The 16,925-nt window shown below is 45.0% G+C and overlaps 3 protein-coding genes and 2 gene segments (V, D, J or C); all 5 read left to right on the top strand.

Moving 5' to 3' along the window:
- Positions 1 to 16,925, top strand: part of LOC102968706 (immunoglobulin lambda-1 light chain) — a 718,086-nt gene that overhangs the window by 376,653 nt on the left and 324,508 nt on the right. The gene's annotated exons all lie outside the window — the stretch shown is intronic.
- Positions 1 to 16,925, top strand: part of LOC122232563 — a 1,057,381-nt gene that overhangs the window by 733,957 nt on the left and 306,499 nt on the right.
- The window catches only part of LOC122232564 (immunoglobulin lambda-1 light chain-like), a 586,739-nt gene that overhangs the window by 273,343 nt on the left and 296,471 nt on the right, over positions 1 to 16,925 (top strand). The window lies entirely within an intron of this gene.
- Positions 1 to 16,925, top strand: part of LOC102959445 (immunoglobulin lambda-1 light chain-like) — a 480,152-nt gene that overhangs the window by 180,177 nt on the left and 283,050 nt on the right. The window lies entirely within an intron of this gene.
- The window catches only part of LOC102964473, a 277,151-nt gene continuing 273,278 nt past the window's right edge, over positions 13,053 to 16,925 (top strand). Inside the window, 2 exon segments of the V gene segment in view lie at positions 13,053 to 13,153; positions 13,269 to 13,572. Coding sequence covers positions 13,108 to 13,153; positions 13,269 to 13,572 — 350 coding nt within the window.

The raw sequence follows: 16,925 nt of genomic DNA, 5'->3' as shown, positions 1-16,925 counted from the left end.
TGTAAATAGCAAAATCTCATTAAGAGGGAATCTTACAGCACATAATGTAATCACAGGAGTGACATCCAGCCATGTTTTCCATTTAATGTAACCTAATCAAGGAGAGACATCTCATCACCTTTGCAGTGCTTATTGAGTAGAAGCAAATCACAGGTCTTCCTAAATTCTAGGGGAAGAGATTATGCAAAAGTCATCACAGGATGCATCCTCTACTGTCCTCAAATAAGGAGACTTCCAATCCTATTTTTAAGCTCGAATCCATTGTTAAAGCCTCTTGTGAGAAAGCTCAGCAAGTTTCACTATGGGAATAGCAAGAGGTAGGAGACTTTGCTCTTAAGCTTTCAGTGTCCCTGCTGTCATACTTCTCTTAGTTCATGGGCATCAGCCAGGGGAACATTTAGGTGACTGACCATTCTTCTGCCCCACACTAGCCCCTCCCCTCTGCTCTCTGACCACTGCCCTAAAACCAGGCCTCACACCTTCATGCACTTCTTTCTTGGGATCGCTTCAGTACAAAGGGTTCCTCTGTGCCTCCAATCTCTGTGAGGGAAGCTTTTCTTTACACACATCAACCAACGCAACATGTTGCAACAGACTTAGTGCAGAAGTCAATGTGCACATCCAACAGTTTTACAGTAAGCCAGACATTAAAAAGATTTGCGGAAAGGAAAAAAAATTCAATGCCTCATTTTTTTTTTCTAGTCTTTGAATACAGTCCTATTTCATTTCATTGTACTTTGCAGATACTGGGTTTTTGGTTTTGTTTGTTTGTTTTTAAAAATTGAAGGTTTGTGATGACCCTGCATTGAGCAAGTCTATCTACGTCATTTTTCCAATAGCATTTGCTTACTTTGTGTCTCTGTGCCCCATTTTGGTAATTCTCACAATATTGAAAACTTTTTTCATTATTATTATATTTTTGTGGCGACAATGATTGCAACTCACTGAAATCTCAGATGATGGTTAGCTGTTTTGAGCAATAAAGTATTTTTAATTAAGGTATGTACATTGTTTTTTTGGACATAATGCTATTGCACACTTAATAGACTACAGTATGATGTAAACATAACTTTCATATGCACTGGGAAACCAAAAAATTCATTTGGCTCTCTTTATTGATATTTGTGATATTAATTTAGTGATAGTCACTTTATTACAGTGGTCTGGAACTGAACTGACAATATATCTGAGGTACACTTGCATATAATAAAATACGTATAAATTATATTTATTTACCTGTGGTTTGCTTAGTATTGTTATGTATAATTAAAGTAAACATTTTAAAAATGTTTTTCAATTTTAATTAATCTGGTAAACGTTGAAAGATGTTATCCACACGAACAAAATCTTTGGGGGTAACTCCATAATCTTTAGGAGTATAAAAAGATACTGGAACCAAAAAGTTTGAGAACAGCTGACTTGGAACAGTTGTTTACAAAACAATAAAAACATGGCTTTTCCCAAGTGGTGAGATGCTTGGTGGTGATTCTTTTCTATTTATATAGTTATATTATTATTGAATCTCCTACAAGCCATGCTAATACAGAGTTTGTGAGTAGGGTTATGACATAACCTCAGGTACATTTCAAGGTCCCTATGGTTGCTATGTGGTTCTCGTGGGAGATCCTGGCTTGCCTCTCTGGTTTTGAGGACATCCTGGAGGTAGAACAGCAGGGCTTGCTTTTGGAGAGGATTCAGGTCATAAGGGTGAGTGAGGGTCAAAGGTAACACCTGGAACTTCATCTTGACCCCTTGACATTAGGAAGAATGAGAGAGAAGCAAATATGAAAAAAAATATCTAAGAAGTCTTCAGGCACCGTGTTAAATTTGCAACGTCTCCACTGTTAGGTGTAAAAAAAATAATCAAGTACAGCTAAGCACATACAATATAATCCTCTTCATATACAATCATAAATATATGTAATATTTATTTTCTTCTATTCATTCAATAACTACCTAGCAATGCTTTCATGGACTTTATAATACTTTGGGCGTGCTGAGGCAGAGAATTATGAACACAGCATTAAAATCTGGGACTAATGAATTATGCCTAATTTATATGGGCAAACACTCTTTTGGATGCATAATGATGTGTCTGGAATATGGTCTCTAAAAGGGGAGGACTCTGGCAAGAATTTCTTTTTTAATTTCAATAATATATTTTATTATTAAATGTAGAACACATATTGGGTTATAATGAATTCAAAATATTACTATTTCAACATATAGTCAATATTTTAAACATCATTACTGTGATATTTTACCTTCATTCTTTTGGTACTAAGTCTTCTAAATCTTTCTCAGTTCATTGCAATCTCAGTTCATGGCTAAATTTTCATCAGTAATGCTTGATCTGTATTTAGATTTCATAAAATTTGGTTGAAAAAGTAGATTCATTCACATACTCAAGTTGCTCCAAACGATAACCGAATGGTCATATTTTAAGTTTAAATTTAGATCGAGTTAAATTAAAAATTCAATTCCACAGGGTCACTAGATATATTTCAAGTGCTTAATAACCACGTGTGGCTAGTGGCCACCATATTGGAGATTGAGCCCCTGGGCATCTATTTATTATGTGCATCACAGCAGGTAAGACAGGGATGAGTCCGACACAACCCGTTTCCAAGGGTAGGGGAGAGGGTGGTAGTGTTGCTAGGACTGTGGCCTAGGAGAAGCCACGGTAAGCAGTGTGTTTACCTCTGTATGGCAGATGCAGCCACAATCAGGGACACAGCAAGGAGCCCTTGTTTGGGCACCAGGGTCCCTCACCACCATCCAGGGCTCTGCCCGGTCTCCTAGGGAGGGTGAGGGTTAGGCTCACTGGTGCTCTAAACTGCTCCTGAGATTTCAATGACAGAAAGAGATGAAGGAATGACTTACTATATAGATATATATATCATGAACGTTTGTTTGGACTGTTGTGGAACCCCTGAATGAACTTGGACTTACAGTTCTGGAGTCCTGTGGTTTCAGCTCTTCTCCTTTGAGTAACCTCTGCTCAGCAGCTCTGTCTCCCTTGGGACTCTGCCTCAGATCTATTTTGAAACAGATCTTTCAACCATACCTTCCTGTCGAGGGTCCCAGGAAGCACAACATTTTGGAGGGCCCCAGACTCAGGGTCTGGAACCAGATAGGGCAGTGAAAATGGTCAAGGCTCGGTGAGCAGATAGGCATGAAACCCACTCTCCAGTCTCCATTCCAAAACTGGGCAGCCTGGTGGGATAAACAACCCCACCCAGGGCCGTCCTGCCCAGCTGTGGGCTCAGGAGGTGGGCTCTAAATGAAATACTCCATTGTTGTTTTTGGGTGAACTTATTCTTGCTCAATTAGGGCATTGGTCCTAAACTTACCAACTATCTTTGCTTTTGCTTTCAAGCTTGGGGCTCAGTCTGCCCTGACTCAATGTTCCTCAGCATCCAGGGCTCTGGGACAGAAGCTCTGGAAGCAGCAGTGAGCCTGGGGATATCATGAGGTGTCCTGGCACCAATGAGGCCCAGGCACTGCCTCTAAACTCCAATTGATACTGTCGGTTCTTAGCTTTCTGGAATCTCGTACCATTTCTCTGGCTCGAGATCCAGCAGCCCAGCTTCCCTACCATCTCCAGGCTCCACCCTGAGGACAAGGCAGATTATGACTATGTGTCATATTTGAGCGCTGGTACTTAGCCCACCAGGGAAGTGAGAGCAAACTCTGCTCTGAGCTCATGGGACTTTTCCCTACTCTTATCCCTGCTTCTTTCTGTACCGGGACATTTCTGCTTCTGTGGCTGGGTTTCTCTCTGAATTCTTCTTCTGGCTCTTAATGAAGGACACAAGGAATCCTCTCTGGGTCACAGGTCTCTGGGAAAATAAGACCATCTCTTCTGAGTAACAGGGCCCAGAATATGGATGCCATCCAATGCATGGAAGTCACGAGCAGGGGATCCAAAGAGTCTTGTCTGGTGCATTCAAGATGCTCCAAGCACAAACTGATAGTTAAATTCCCCCTAAACCAACTGGTCCATATCACAGGCGACACCCATGTATTCAACTTTGATTTCACCACATTCTGTTCAAGATGGCCCTTTATTGGGGTCATTCTTCTGCAAGTCCATTGCCAAAGCTCTGGTAACAAGAAAGCCTTCAAGATTTGCAGAAGGAATAAAGAGAAGAGGGGATAGATGAGACCCTCCCTTTAGGGTCTCTCCTTTGACCTGACACTCCAACAGTACTTCCTGGGACAGAAATGGGGGAGAATTAGAGGGACAGACCTGTCCAGAGGGACGGGCTCTGTACAGAATTGCCTTCCCACAGACCCCAACCCACTGTCCCTGTACCAAGCTTTGCACATGCATTGGTCTCTTCATTTCAGTGAAATATTTCCCAATTGGTTCTTTTGTCCCATCCGTGGAAAAAAAAAAAAAAAGCTGGTGGTTTTGTCTGCTGTGCCACTCTCCTGGCCTGATTCCAGTTATCCAGCTAGATGAAAGAAAAGAAATAAGCACATCCCCGTGTATCATTATGTTTGCTCAGTCCACTAGGGAACTTGCAAACAGATCTGGGCCTCCAGTGGTGCTTCATGCTTCTTATTTTCTCCTCCCGGAGAAGCAGCCACTTCACAGGGACTGGCGGGAGAGGCCTCTCCTCTCCCTGGTGGCATCACATCCTGGTCATTTTGTCCTTTGTTTCTGTAACTCTGGCCAGGGGCTGGGCCTGGCATCTTTGCAGACATCAAAGGAGGAAGGAGCAGGAGGTTGAGAGGCACTGCCCAGGATGTCCTGGGGACTTCACACTGGAAACCCCTCCATGCCTGCAATGGGAGGAATGGAAGCCTTAAAAAATAAACCTGCTGGGGACAAGTGTGAGAATACATAGGCGATTTCCTAAAATTTCTTTAATTGTGTAAGGAAAACGTCCTGTTAATACTTCTTTGAATGGAAGCAATAGCAAGTGGGGTGGCTGGGTGGCTCATTGCTTAGGTAATGACAAGAGCACTACGAGCTCGACTGTGAACAGGACAGGATTGTACCAGTGGGTATTTCTGGAACTTTTCTTTTCCTGGAGTTCTCCCTTTGTGGAGGCTCAAACAGTACAAATAGCCTCCCAGGTTTCCCTGAGTATTGGAATTAGCTAAAGAAAACAACAGGCCGTTTAATAGTGACTTCTAAACATTGGTTGCAGAGAGCTCCCGTTTCTGGAATATATTAGGGCACGACTGTGCAAAACAGATTGAGAACAGCCCCTCAGAGTGTTTTCTGCACATGCACCTCAGTAGGTGTGGTGGCCTGAGTATTAGCCCCCAAAGATATCCAGTTCTAACCTTTGGAAGTTGTGAATGTTACCTCTACGGTAAAAGGCACTTTGCAGATGTGATTAAGGATCTTGAGGTAGGGACTGTGTCAGTTCATTTTACATGCTGACCTCACTGGCCATGGGGAGACCAAATTAAACATGATTTTCTGGTATGTCTGTGAGGGTGTCTCCAGATGAATTCCAGGGATTAGCATTTGAACTGGTGGACTCAGCAAAGTGGGATGCTCTCCCCCATATGGGTGGGCACCTTCCAATCCATTGAGGGCCTGAATAGAACAAAAGGCCGAGGAAGGAGGAACTTGACTTTTATTTTTTCCTGTCTCACTATTGAGCTGGAACGTCTTACGCCATCTTTTTCTGTTCTCGGACTGGGATTTGCAACATCGGCATTTCTGGTTTTCTGATCTTCAGCCTCAGACTGAATCACACCAACAGCTTCCCTGGGTCTCCAAGCTTGCAGATTGTGGAAATTCCCACCCTCCAGAATCACATAATCATATATGTATGTGGATCTATGTATCTCCTATTGGTTCTGCTCCTCTGGAGAACCCTGAATAACAGAAAGTCAAGGCACGTTATCTTGGATTATCTGGTGCTCCAGAATGTAATCATGAGTGTCCTTCTAAGAGGAAGGCAGACCTCAGAGGCAGACCTGAGGACGGAAAAGGAGAAAGCATGGTGACCACAGAGCAGCAACTAGCATCACATAGCTACCAGCTACGTGGAATTCTGGTGGCCTCTAGTAGCTGGAAGAGTGAGATATCCGATGCTCCCCTGGAAACTCCAGAAGGAGCCAGCCCATCTGACTCTTTGATTTCAGTCCTGTCAGCCTCATTTTGGAATCTGGGCTCCCAGAACTGTAAGAGAATAATTTTCTATTATTTTAAGCCCCTAAGCTTATGATAGATTGTTATAGTGATGGTAAGAATGTGATACATCTGCATATCATACATTTTGAGATCTTCCCCAACTATTGTGCCCTTTTAATTTGTACTGTACAAGCTTCCTTTGTTTTATGCCCTCCCACTGATAAAACTCAGGTGTACAGCAAATTAGTTTTTAATGTCATCCAGGAAATTCACTTTGTTTTTATAGGTTATAAATCATGTCTAATTCAAATTATCATTTTATTTCTTAATTTGAAACCATTGTACTTCTTATGTTTGCATCGTGATTGATTGTGTGGGCAAATTATTCTTGAACAAATTAAATAAGATAGTGATTCCTGTATCTTGGAGTGCCTGAAAATCCACCAGTAATATATCACTAAAGAGAAACCCTCTGCTTACTTCTTGCAGGAAGCATCCAGTACCTTCTACTGACCTCCATGGGACCTCTGCCTTGTGGACCCCAGACAACGGGGGTTGGCACCCCATCCAGCACAACTTCCAGTCTGGTGGCAGGTCTCTGACCCTGTTATTTATGCATAGGCATTTTATTGTTATTCAATTTCTGAGGATATGCTGATTTCTAAACATGCCTATAGCAACAGACACATGAGTTTTGCAGGCTCTTCCCCCCGCCCCCAATTCCTGAGACGCTTCCCAAGTTGAACAAGGGGTTCACATGCTTGAAGTTTTTAAATGTGTAGTATGTTATAGTGGAAATGTTCTGTGTGTTCCCTGCTCCATAAGACTTCTCATTCCTAGCCTTTATAGGAGCTTGTTGACTGAGAGAAGTGAAAATGACCATTTGCTGCTGGGCCAATGAAGCGGATGCTATGATGAGTGGCCCAGATTCCATGAAAGTCATGTCATCCCTGATGCTGGAGGGACAGAGAGTCCTCACCTTCCAGTGTTCTCCTGAAACTTCTCTCCCAGGAGGGATTTGCCCTCTCAAAGTCATGTCCCTCTCCGGAGCAGCCTGCATGTAGTGATTGTTGGATGCACCAGTATACAGTCCAGGCTGTCCTGCTGTAGTATGGGAACACGCGAAGGGCTGTCTCAGCTCCAGAAACGCCCCTGGAGTTGGCTAAGACTACACCATAGCCCAAGTAGGGCAACCACAGATGAGCCTTTCAGATCTGCCTGCCTAAGGAAACCTGCCTCCAGGATGTCAGTACAGGTATCTTCAGGATCTGCCTTAGCTTTCTAGTTAAGGGATGTGCTTCCTGGGCAGTTGCCTGGCAGTGACTGAGCATGTCAATGTGAAAGGCCTCGCCGATTCTCAAAACTGGGATTTCTCTATGCTTACCTCTGCTCTGGAGCTCCCCAACGGGCAGGTTGAGATTTTCTCACTGCTGCTCTGAGTTTGGAGGCTCTTACTCTCTAATCCTCCTTCTGCACCCTTCTCTCTTCTCAGGGGATACATCTCCACTGCTGTCTGTAGGCTCTCCTTGCTGACTCCTGCTCTCTCTCCCCTTTATTCTTCTCAGGCACTGTCCTCCTTTTGTCTTCTGCATGTCCGTCTCTGACTGGGCGAGTGCCCCTGGGAGGGGCTGAAGTGTCACACCACGGGGGCTCATTCCCTGATCCTGCTTCTTCTCTTCCTTTGCATGGGGCAGGGGTGACACCAACAGCACTCTTCTATGTGCTCACTTCCACCTCAGCATCGGTGTCCAGGAAGACCTGGCCCACGACAGGTGGCATCACGAGGGTGACTAATTAGCCTGGTTTGCCTGAGACTTATGGGTATTTCAGGACAGGGAGCAGTCAGGCCTAAAACTAGGACAGTCCTGAACTACTCTAGGGGCAGGTATGTCTGAGAAAGGAGACACAGAAATGAGATTCTGGAGCAATGAAGACTCCAACTAGGGGTTTAAGGATAGGAGAACATAGAGTAATGTAATTGTTTAAATTTTTACTGGAGGGGAACAGAGGTGGTTTACCTGTAGGACAATATGCAAAAGCAGGGCCACGTGTCAGGCAATTGAGAAATACAAGGAAACGGGTACTTTTGAAGAGTGTGGGGACAACCCTACTGCTTTCACTGTTATAAGAGTCTTGCTAAGTGCAATTGATAATTTGCAAAACGTAAAAGGCTGGGAGTACAAATCAGCAAGGACAGGCCTCGAATGAAAGCCAAAAGTCCTCCTTATTAGTTGAAAAAGGCATCCTACCTGTGCAGAGGTCGGGGAAAGCTGAGGCCCAGAACTCAGTCCTCAGAGTAGCAGACCTCCAGAAAGCAGTGATCTCTCCACCAGGCAGCTTTGCTATATGCCAGTCAGGGCCCTGAATGGATAACTACAGGTCCTGAGCCACGAGAAGGAGCCATGTGGATCCAAGCGCCCAAAAGTCTTGAATCAATAATTCCCCTGAGATATACAGCTGACAGAAGTGACCCCCTCTTAATTTAGGGCTCATCCCTACCCTGCCATTGCTTGGAGATGGTACAGAAGTTTGTGCTCTGAAATAATATTCACCACCCCCCGGCGGGGAGTGGATCCATCCCTTCCTGTCATGCAGGCCTGTGGGCCAATAAGTAGGATTATGTCAGCACAAAACCAGGACAAGAGGGTGTACAGGGGCATAGGAGCTGCACAACCAATCAATTATATACGGTAGGAACTGGAAGAGCATGCACAGGGCTGGATTGTGAGGGTGCAGGATCAAGGGGCAGAAACTCAGTTTGGATGAAGGGAGTTTATTATTAGAAGCCCTATTAGAAGCACTCTTAACTGCCAAGGATGTTGAGACAATCTGCAAGCTCACCGCCAGGACGATGACCCTTAGAAAGACTGAGAAAATGATGGCTTCAGAAGCATTTGGCAGGAGTGGCTCTACCAGGTAAGGCTGGACAGCTCCCCAGGGTAGATGATTCTCAGGAGGGCCTGGCAGACACAGCATTTACTTGAGCAATGAGGAATGTGCTGGCAGAGAAGCACCAGGATCATCAAAAAGTTCAGTGGGTGGCTCTCCTCTAAGCTAGGGCCAGGTTGGGGAGGCAGGGAAGAAGGGGGTTCTGTGGTAGCAATAGAGATGGCAGGACCTGGAAGTGATAGAAGCCTGTTGGTGAGGCTTAAACGTAGAAGTCAAGTGAGTGGCAAAGGGAGAGGTACCAGCAAGGATGCCTGACCTTCATGGGTGTTGGAAATGGTCAAGACTACAGAGCCCCTCAGGGCAAGACAGATGGACCACCAAAAAAGTACTGCCCACCCTGTGATCAGAGCAAGTAAGGAAGGGGAGCAGGGAGACTGGGAGGCTGAGAGCTCTAACTCTAGTAACAAACTCCTTAGGAAGCCAGATCTGCAATGTCCAGTCATTCCAGAGTAGAGTACTGACTTTATGTATGAGTTTCCTGTGGCAGCTGTGACAAATCACAGACTGGACAGCAATAATCAAAAGAAATTTATTCCCTCACAGTTCAGGAGGCCAGAGGTCAGAAATCACCAACACTGGGCCAACATCAACGTGTTAGTGGGGGGCCAAACTTCTTCCAGAGGCTCTAAGTAGATCCATTCCTTGCCTTTTCCTATTGCTGGTGGTGGCCATAATTCCTTGGCTTATGGCTCCATCACTCCAATTTCTGCCTTCTCCTTCATATGGTCATCTCCGGTGTGTTTGTGTGTGTGTGTGTGTGTGTGTGTGCACACGTGTGTGCGTACATGTGCGTGTGTGTGTGTGTGTGTGTGTGTGTATAATCTCCCTGTGTCTTTCTCATAGGAACACTTGTGATATATATCCAGGCCCTTTTCTTATCTCAATCCAGGACACTCTTCCCATCTCAAGATCCTAATTTAACCATATTTGTATAGGACCTTTCCCCAGATGTGATAACAATTACAGAACTTGTAAATGATTACACCTGATATCTCTAGAGCCACAGTTTAGCTCTCAATTCCCTACATACAACTTTGTGTTAAAAAAAACTCACACATCTCTTCATGGGTGGAACTAGAGTCCGAGATTTCCCAGACAGGACTCCCCTCTGACAGGAGGTGCTTAGAGCTAGACCCTCAGGCTGAGGCTCCTTTGAGCCCTGTCCAACTCCTCCTCACCTGCTGAGAACACAAAATCTTTTCCAGGGTTCCTAGAACCTCCTCAGTTTCTCCCCTCTTGAGTTTTATGTCAGACATTTAAAAACTCCAAAATGTTTTCTCTTTGTCCCATTTCTCTCTTGCATGTCTACTGCCAGGATTGGCTTCAATTTTTATTCCACATTCCTCTTGCTCTGAATAGAGACCTGCCTCCCAGGTAGTGATCCATTGACAAGGGTCCCTGGGGAAGCTAGTGGTCCTGAGCTGGGAGTGTGTCAGGTGACAGATTCTACTCTAGATGGAGCTTCAGGAACTTATCCATGGAGCATAGAGTGAATTACACAGACATCAGGGGTGGTGGGTGGGGAGCAAATTCCATTTTGGAAGGAGGGGGAGAAAGGGTGGAAGGGAGGTGAAGCCGATTCCCTAGTCTCCTCCTTATTCTTGGTTTTGGGCTGTCTCAGCTAAGCCACCAGGGGGCAGCAAGAGCCTAGATTTGGGGACTGCAATGACATCCCCCCACCAAACCCCATCCCCAAAGTCCTGCTGAGGTTTCTCCAGGCATCAGCTTCTTTCTCCCCTTTCCTCCTAAGGGGGAAAACTCTTAAGTCTCTTGTCCCTTCTCTGCACAATACAGTAAACAACCCTAAAACTTAGTCCCAGACCCAATCTCAGGCCACTGCAGAGGCTGGGGACAGAGAGAGGTGTGAGCACCCACCCTAAGGAGAGGTGGAAAGGGAATGCCATGTTCCCAGCCAGGTTTTGGTCTCTGGAAAAGGGGCTACTAGAGCTCAGTTAGACTGGAAGCCTTTGGTCATCCTCTTCATTCAGAGCAGGGATGAATAAGTCTTCAGCCTTCTGTGCAGCCAGAATTGTGTTTTCCGGGAAGGGGTAATGTGGGAAAGAGCAGGTCCTCTGCCCCTGCCTTCCTCCAAGCCATGGGTGACTGCAGAAAGAAACCAAGAGAGTAAAAGGCACAACACCAAGTGTGGCATTTGCCAGGGTGACATATAACAAAACTACAGTTCTATTTTGTGGTCTTCTCCTCAGACCTGGCTGGGAATATTTTTTTGTAACTTGCCTGAATGCAGCTGGAAACTCTTTGGGCAAATACCTTAGCTCAACTTCCCCACTTAATTCATTCCACGGGTAGGATTACTAACTGGGCTGTTGGGGCACATTTCTGTGTCCTCAGAAAGATCCAGACATGTGAGGTATAAAGATATGGGCATTTCAGGCAGAGGAGTAGCCTGTGTAAAGGTGCTGAGGTAGAGGGACTATGGCCAATGAAAACGGAAAGAAATCTAGTGGGCTGGGCAATGGTTGACTGGAGACTCAGAGCAGGGAGATGCATGGGAAGCTGTGGGGACAGCAGATAGATCACATCATGACTGAAAGCCTTGTGAAGAGGGTGAGTATTTTCTAAATGAAAAGAGAATTGAGGTGAGGATTTTCCATAGTTTATACATGAGTTTTAGTCAGTTCTGCTTAGAGTTTTTACCCCAAACTGATTCTTTTCTAGAAAGCACTACTAGATTAAGCAACTCTCTGTCTATGGAAGAAACTTTACCTCAGGAAGGTGCATATCTTGGAAGTGGGGCTTTCTCAATGTGCACAAAGAGGACGTTAGGAAGAAAGTCCCATATTCCCTGTGACACTAAAACGTGCCCTGAGGAGAGATCCCTGGAGCTGGGCCCTCAGGCCAAACCTGACCCGATCCCCTTTTCTCACATCCTCAAACAGTAGAATTCACCTTCTGCTTTCCATTAGGTGGCTTTCAATCCTACAGAGCTTTCTCTTCTTTAGACAGTATTTTTTTTCCCCTACATTTTGAGAAGCCAATCTATCTTTACCTGTTCTCATTTTTCTCACTCAGCCTTTCTACTGGGGTTTGTTTATTTAACATCTAATGTTGACTCCTCCCTGAGCCCAGAGATGCCTCACAAGCAAGACTCCTAAGCCAAAGCTGTGGTGGGACATGCTGAATAGTCGTGAAGTGAGCGGTGGGCCACCTGGTGTGGCCGATGGCACATTCCATTCTGGAGAAAGTTCCTGGACCAAAGGAAATGTGCTACCAGGGAATAGAAAGGATCAGGGGGTGTGGTACTGAGTTGGATGGGGGAGGGAAGACCACAGTGGGAGGAGAGGAGGGATTTCCAGCTGCCTTCCCTTCCCTGGTGCCTGCAATACACCTTCGGGGGGCAGCGAGGGCCTGGATTTAGAGAAGGGATTTTCTGTGACTTAAGCTGTCCATATGAAATGTAAAGAGTTCCTTCCCACTGAGCCCCTCTGAGGCCTCAAAGTGTTGTCTTCCCCATTATCTTCTCAAAGTGCTGAAAAACAACCCAGGTTTCAGCCACAGCCTCAGTCTCAAACCACCACAGAGACATAGGATGGAGTGATGCATGAGGACCCATCCTGAGGGCATAAAAAGGTGGTGAGGGGGAATCATGGCCCCCAACTCCACCTTTAGGCCTAGGAAATGGAGCAGTTGGATCTCATTCAGCCGGCCTGTCATCCTGGCCCCACAGCTGAGTCACACATCTGGAGGAGAAGCCCTGGGATTCCTTACTTAGGAACCACCAGATTCTCATCACAGGAAATGTAAGGATATCTATGGGTTGGATCTATTTCCAGGGCACTGTCATGAGCTCAGTATGACCTGACTGATAATATGTTAAAGATTTTTAAGTCCTGAGTAAGCTCTGCTGCCCAGGGATGCAAAAGTATCTAGAATAAAGAGCCAGGTCAGAGGGTTGAAGAGAGGCAGGTGCAGGAAGCACATTTGCATGGAGGCCCCTCCCTCCTCTGAGCAAGGGGAAGGGGATAAGAGAGGTCTTGGGGAGCCAGGCCCAGGGTTGGGGTCTCAGAAGGCAGTGCTGTTGGGGCATCTGCACCATGGCCTGGGCTCTGGTCCTCCTCGGTCTCCTCACTCAGGACACAGGTGCGGCCTTCAAGGAAGAGTCCACAGGGACATCTGGACTGATCTTTGTCTGCTCTTCAGACTCACTTGGGCCCCCAGCACTGAACTCACTAGAATATGTTCTTTCTCTTTTCAGGGTCCTGGGCCCAGTCTGCCCTGAATCAGCCTCCCTCAGTGTCCGGGGATCTGGGACGCACAGTCACCATCTCCTGTGCTGGCAGCAGCAATGACATTGGGAGATATAATTACGTCTCCTGGTACCAACAGCTCGAAGGCACATCCCCCAAACTCCTGATTTATAGTGTAAATTCCCGGCCTTCAGGGATCCCTGATCGCTTCTCTGGCTCCAAGTCTGGCAACACGGCCTCCTTGACCATCTCTGGGCTCCAGGCTGAAGATGAGGCTGATTATTACTGTTGCTCATATGCTAGGAGTAATACTCTCCACAGTGGTTCAAGTTTATGGGGAAGTGAGACCAAAACCTTCTCTGTACTCACAGGCTCCCTCCTTGCTCTGAAGATGCTTCCAACCCTGTGCAGAGGGGACTTCATGCAGCATGGTCTTGAGAATTCAGGTCTCTGTTCCTCTTCCTTCTCAAGATAAAGTAAAATGAAACACATTCTGCCAAATTGTCTGGGAAATGACAGAGCCTATTTGCTTCTTTGATATGGTCCTAGAAAGTGATTCTTTCCAACTCTGCAATGGTGGGAACTAAGGACCAGGAAGTGCCTGTGCAGTGCACTTCCTGCAATTCCCAGGGAATCCTCACTTTAAATGGCTCCATCTCACACACCAGTGCAGCCTGGCTTGAATTCAGTTTTCCAGAATTGATGTTGTCTTATTAAATCCAGTTTCCAACTTTCTCTTTTTTGGTTTATTGGGGGGGGGGTGCGGTAAGGGTTTTTTCAGTTATATTTAGATAGCATACAACTCACAAGTTTAAAACAATGGCTCTTAGTATATTCTCCAAATTGAGAAAACATCACTGCTATCACATTTCTATTGTCCTAAAAAGAAACACTGTAACTATTGGCATTCATCTTCCATTTCCCACCAATTTGCTCAGCCTCTGGTAATCAATGACCTACACTCTGTCCCCATAGCATCCCCAGTTTGGACATTTCATATAAATGGAATTGCACAATAGGACATCTTTTGGGAATGACTTTTTTCACTCAGAATGATGTTTTCAAGTTGCATCCATGTTCTAGCATGTACTAGTATTTAGTTACTTTTACTACCAAAATATATCCCATTGTATGGATAACTCACATTTAAGGATTGAAATATAAGACATTTTTCAGTTGTTTCTACCTTGCCCTAGCCAACATGAGCCCACTTGGTGAGCCATTCTTCAGCATGTCAGTGACTGAAGTAATACCACCTGAGAAAAGATCTAAGACATAGCTGAGGGAATGAAGATAAAGGGAAGGGTTTTTTTCCCCAATGTCCCTTCATCTTTAACTCCACATCCAAGGAATCTGAACAGGAGAGAATATGATTTGAGACTCCGTGATAGGTAGAATCTTCCCTCCCCTGAAATCAATGAGCCCCTGTCCTGGCAGCAGCCCTGCATGTGGACTGTCTGCCCCCAGGGTAGGCTCTTTCCAAAATGGCTCCTTTGTTCCACAAGGAAGAGTTATCTAGTATGCATGTCCCCATTTCACAGAGGTCCCCAAAACATCTGATTTCCATGGGTGGTAAACCCAATTTCTGGGTGAAATGCCAATGATAAAAATTGCAAAACAACACATACACAAAAATGATGGCCAAGAATTCTTCATGCATTGAATGAACCTGAGCATGGTCTCCAGAACTTTGGTCAGGACCAAGTCTCTTCCCGGTTGAGCAGAACTTTCCATGTTTAGCACTGGAAGTGCCACATCCTGGCAATGACCTCATTCATGGGCAAATGGGGATGGATGTTCAGTTTAGCATAGATCCTAGTCTCTCTCTCCCATAATGTTCTTCTATGAATTATTTTCAAAATCTGTTTCAGTACCTTCTCTCTTTCCCTGATAAATGATCAGTACCTTCATACTTAAGTCATCTAGACTGGAAGAGCAACACACCTTGATTACTAGCAGTGGGTTAAAGTACTCTGCAAGGTGGCGTGTGCTAATAGAGGCACAGAATAACTTCCTGAATCACAGCTTCATGTTTGTGTAAGGCGATCAGAGGCTGTGCTTGACTCTAGGGTATGTGTCCTCATGTGGAAATTCTGTAGGAATCAGGCCCTTCTGAAGGGGCCATTGTCTTGTGAGTTTCTAAAGCACCTGTTATGAGAAATTCTTCCTGACTCAAATAGCATCAGTGTCCTTTTTATAAAGTATCTGCTAATGCATAGGAAGGCAGGTGTGACCATTGCCTCTACTAGCGTGTCTCCTTTTTTTTTTTATTACATTTTTAAATTTATTTTTGAGAGAGACAGAGCACAAGTGGGGGAGGGGCAGAGAGAGAGAGGGAGACACAGAATCCAAAGCAGGCTCCAGGCTCTGAGCTGTCAGCACAGAGCCCGACGCAGGGCTCGAACTTACAAACCGTGAGATATGACCTGAGCTGAAGTCGGTCGCTCAACCGACTGAGCCACCCAGGCGCCCCTAGTGTGTCTCCTTTTAAGGTGAGACCACCATTTCCTCTGGAGAAGGTAGTTATTATGTTTAGAGTAGGAACCATTACCAAGAAATATAGAAGCTAGATGTTGAGTGAACAGGATTGCTTCCAATATGAAAGCTTTAGCTTTATTGGTCATTAATCATATTATGTTCAAATGGTCATTGGAGATACTCTTGCCACTTATTTGAATATTATGCCTTATTGTGTGGTCAAAAGAACCCAGAATAATTAAAAAATATAGTGTTTCCTGCACCATGGGGACCTGAGTTTGCTCTTTGTACTAATAGAGCATGGGGCAGAAGAAAAAGTTGCTCCGACTGTTCCCAGGAAACCTTTCTAGTGATCTCAGGAGGCAAGGACCCAATCTATAAGACCACTCACTCAACCCCAGAACTAAATGATGGATTTATGAGAATGTCATTAACAGGTTACCATTTTATTACTATATGAGGAATAGACATTATTATCTAGATTCATTCTGGAGTAATATAGTACATACAGGCTCAAAACACACATGAACAATCATTTCAAATAAAACAGCTAGCTATCACTTCCTCCTACTACACATTCTCTTTCCCTCAATCCCATATCCACCCGTTATTTCTTTCTATCTCTGGCCAGGGCATCACTTTTCTTGTGTTCTTTAAATGTCCTTCATAGGGTATGAACAAGGACACTAAAATAGTTTCATAAGAACATTCACACTCTATAGAAATATGTCCATTTTCTGAGTGGGCATTTCCATTACCATTCTGGCAAAGAGTAGTCAGCCCTGATTAGAGTCTTTGCCCTAAACCCATCTCTTTAGGAAACACACGAGGTCAAAAATCCTTTTGTGGATGAAGAGGCTGTATTTCAAGACGACACACAGCTCCGAGGGGAGATCTTCTCAATATGCACTAAGGGGCAGGATGAAGAATGTCCAAGTCCCTGTGATCAATAGAAATACTCTCTGTTGAATTGTCTGGGGACAGTCACAGCTTCCTCTTTGCCTGTATGTTACAGCTCCAGAAGGTAGCTCTTTCCAACTCTTCCACAAAGAACAGAGGCACAAGGAAATGCCTACTCAGTGCAATTTCCATAACTGTCAGGAGAATCCTCACTTTAAATGCCTCCATCCCATCTCCCACACCAGTGCAGACAAGCTTATACTTAGGTCATGTAAATTGTCATTGAC

The sequence above is a fragment of the Panthera tigris genome, chromosome D3 (genome assembly GCF_018350195.1).
Source record: "Panthera tigris isolate Pti1 chromosome D3, P.tigris_Pti1_mat1.1, whole genome shotgun sequence".
In the NCBI taxonomy this organism is placed as follows: Eukaryota; Metazoa; Chordata; class Mammalia; order Carnivora; family Felidae; genus Panthera; species Panthera tigris.
The sequence above is the reverse complement of the archived record's forward strand: the minus strand, read 5'-3'. Positions and strand labels throughout refer to the sequence as shown.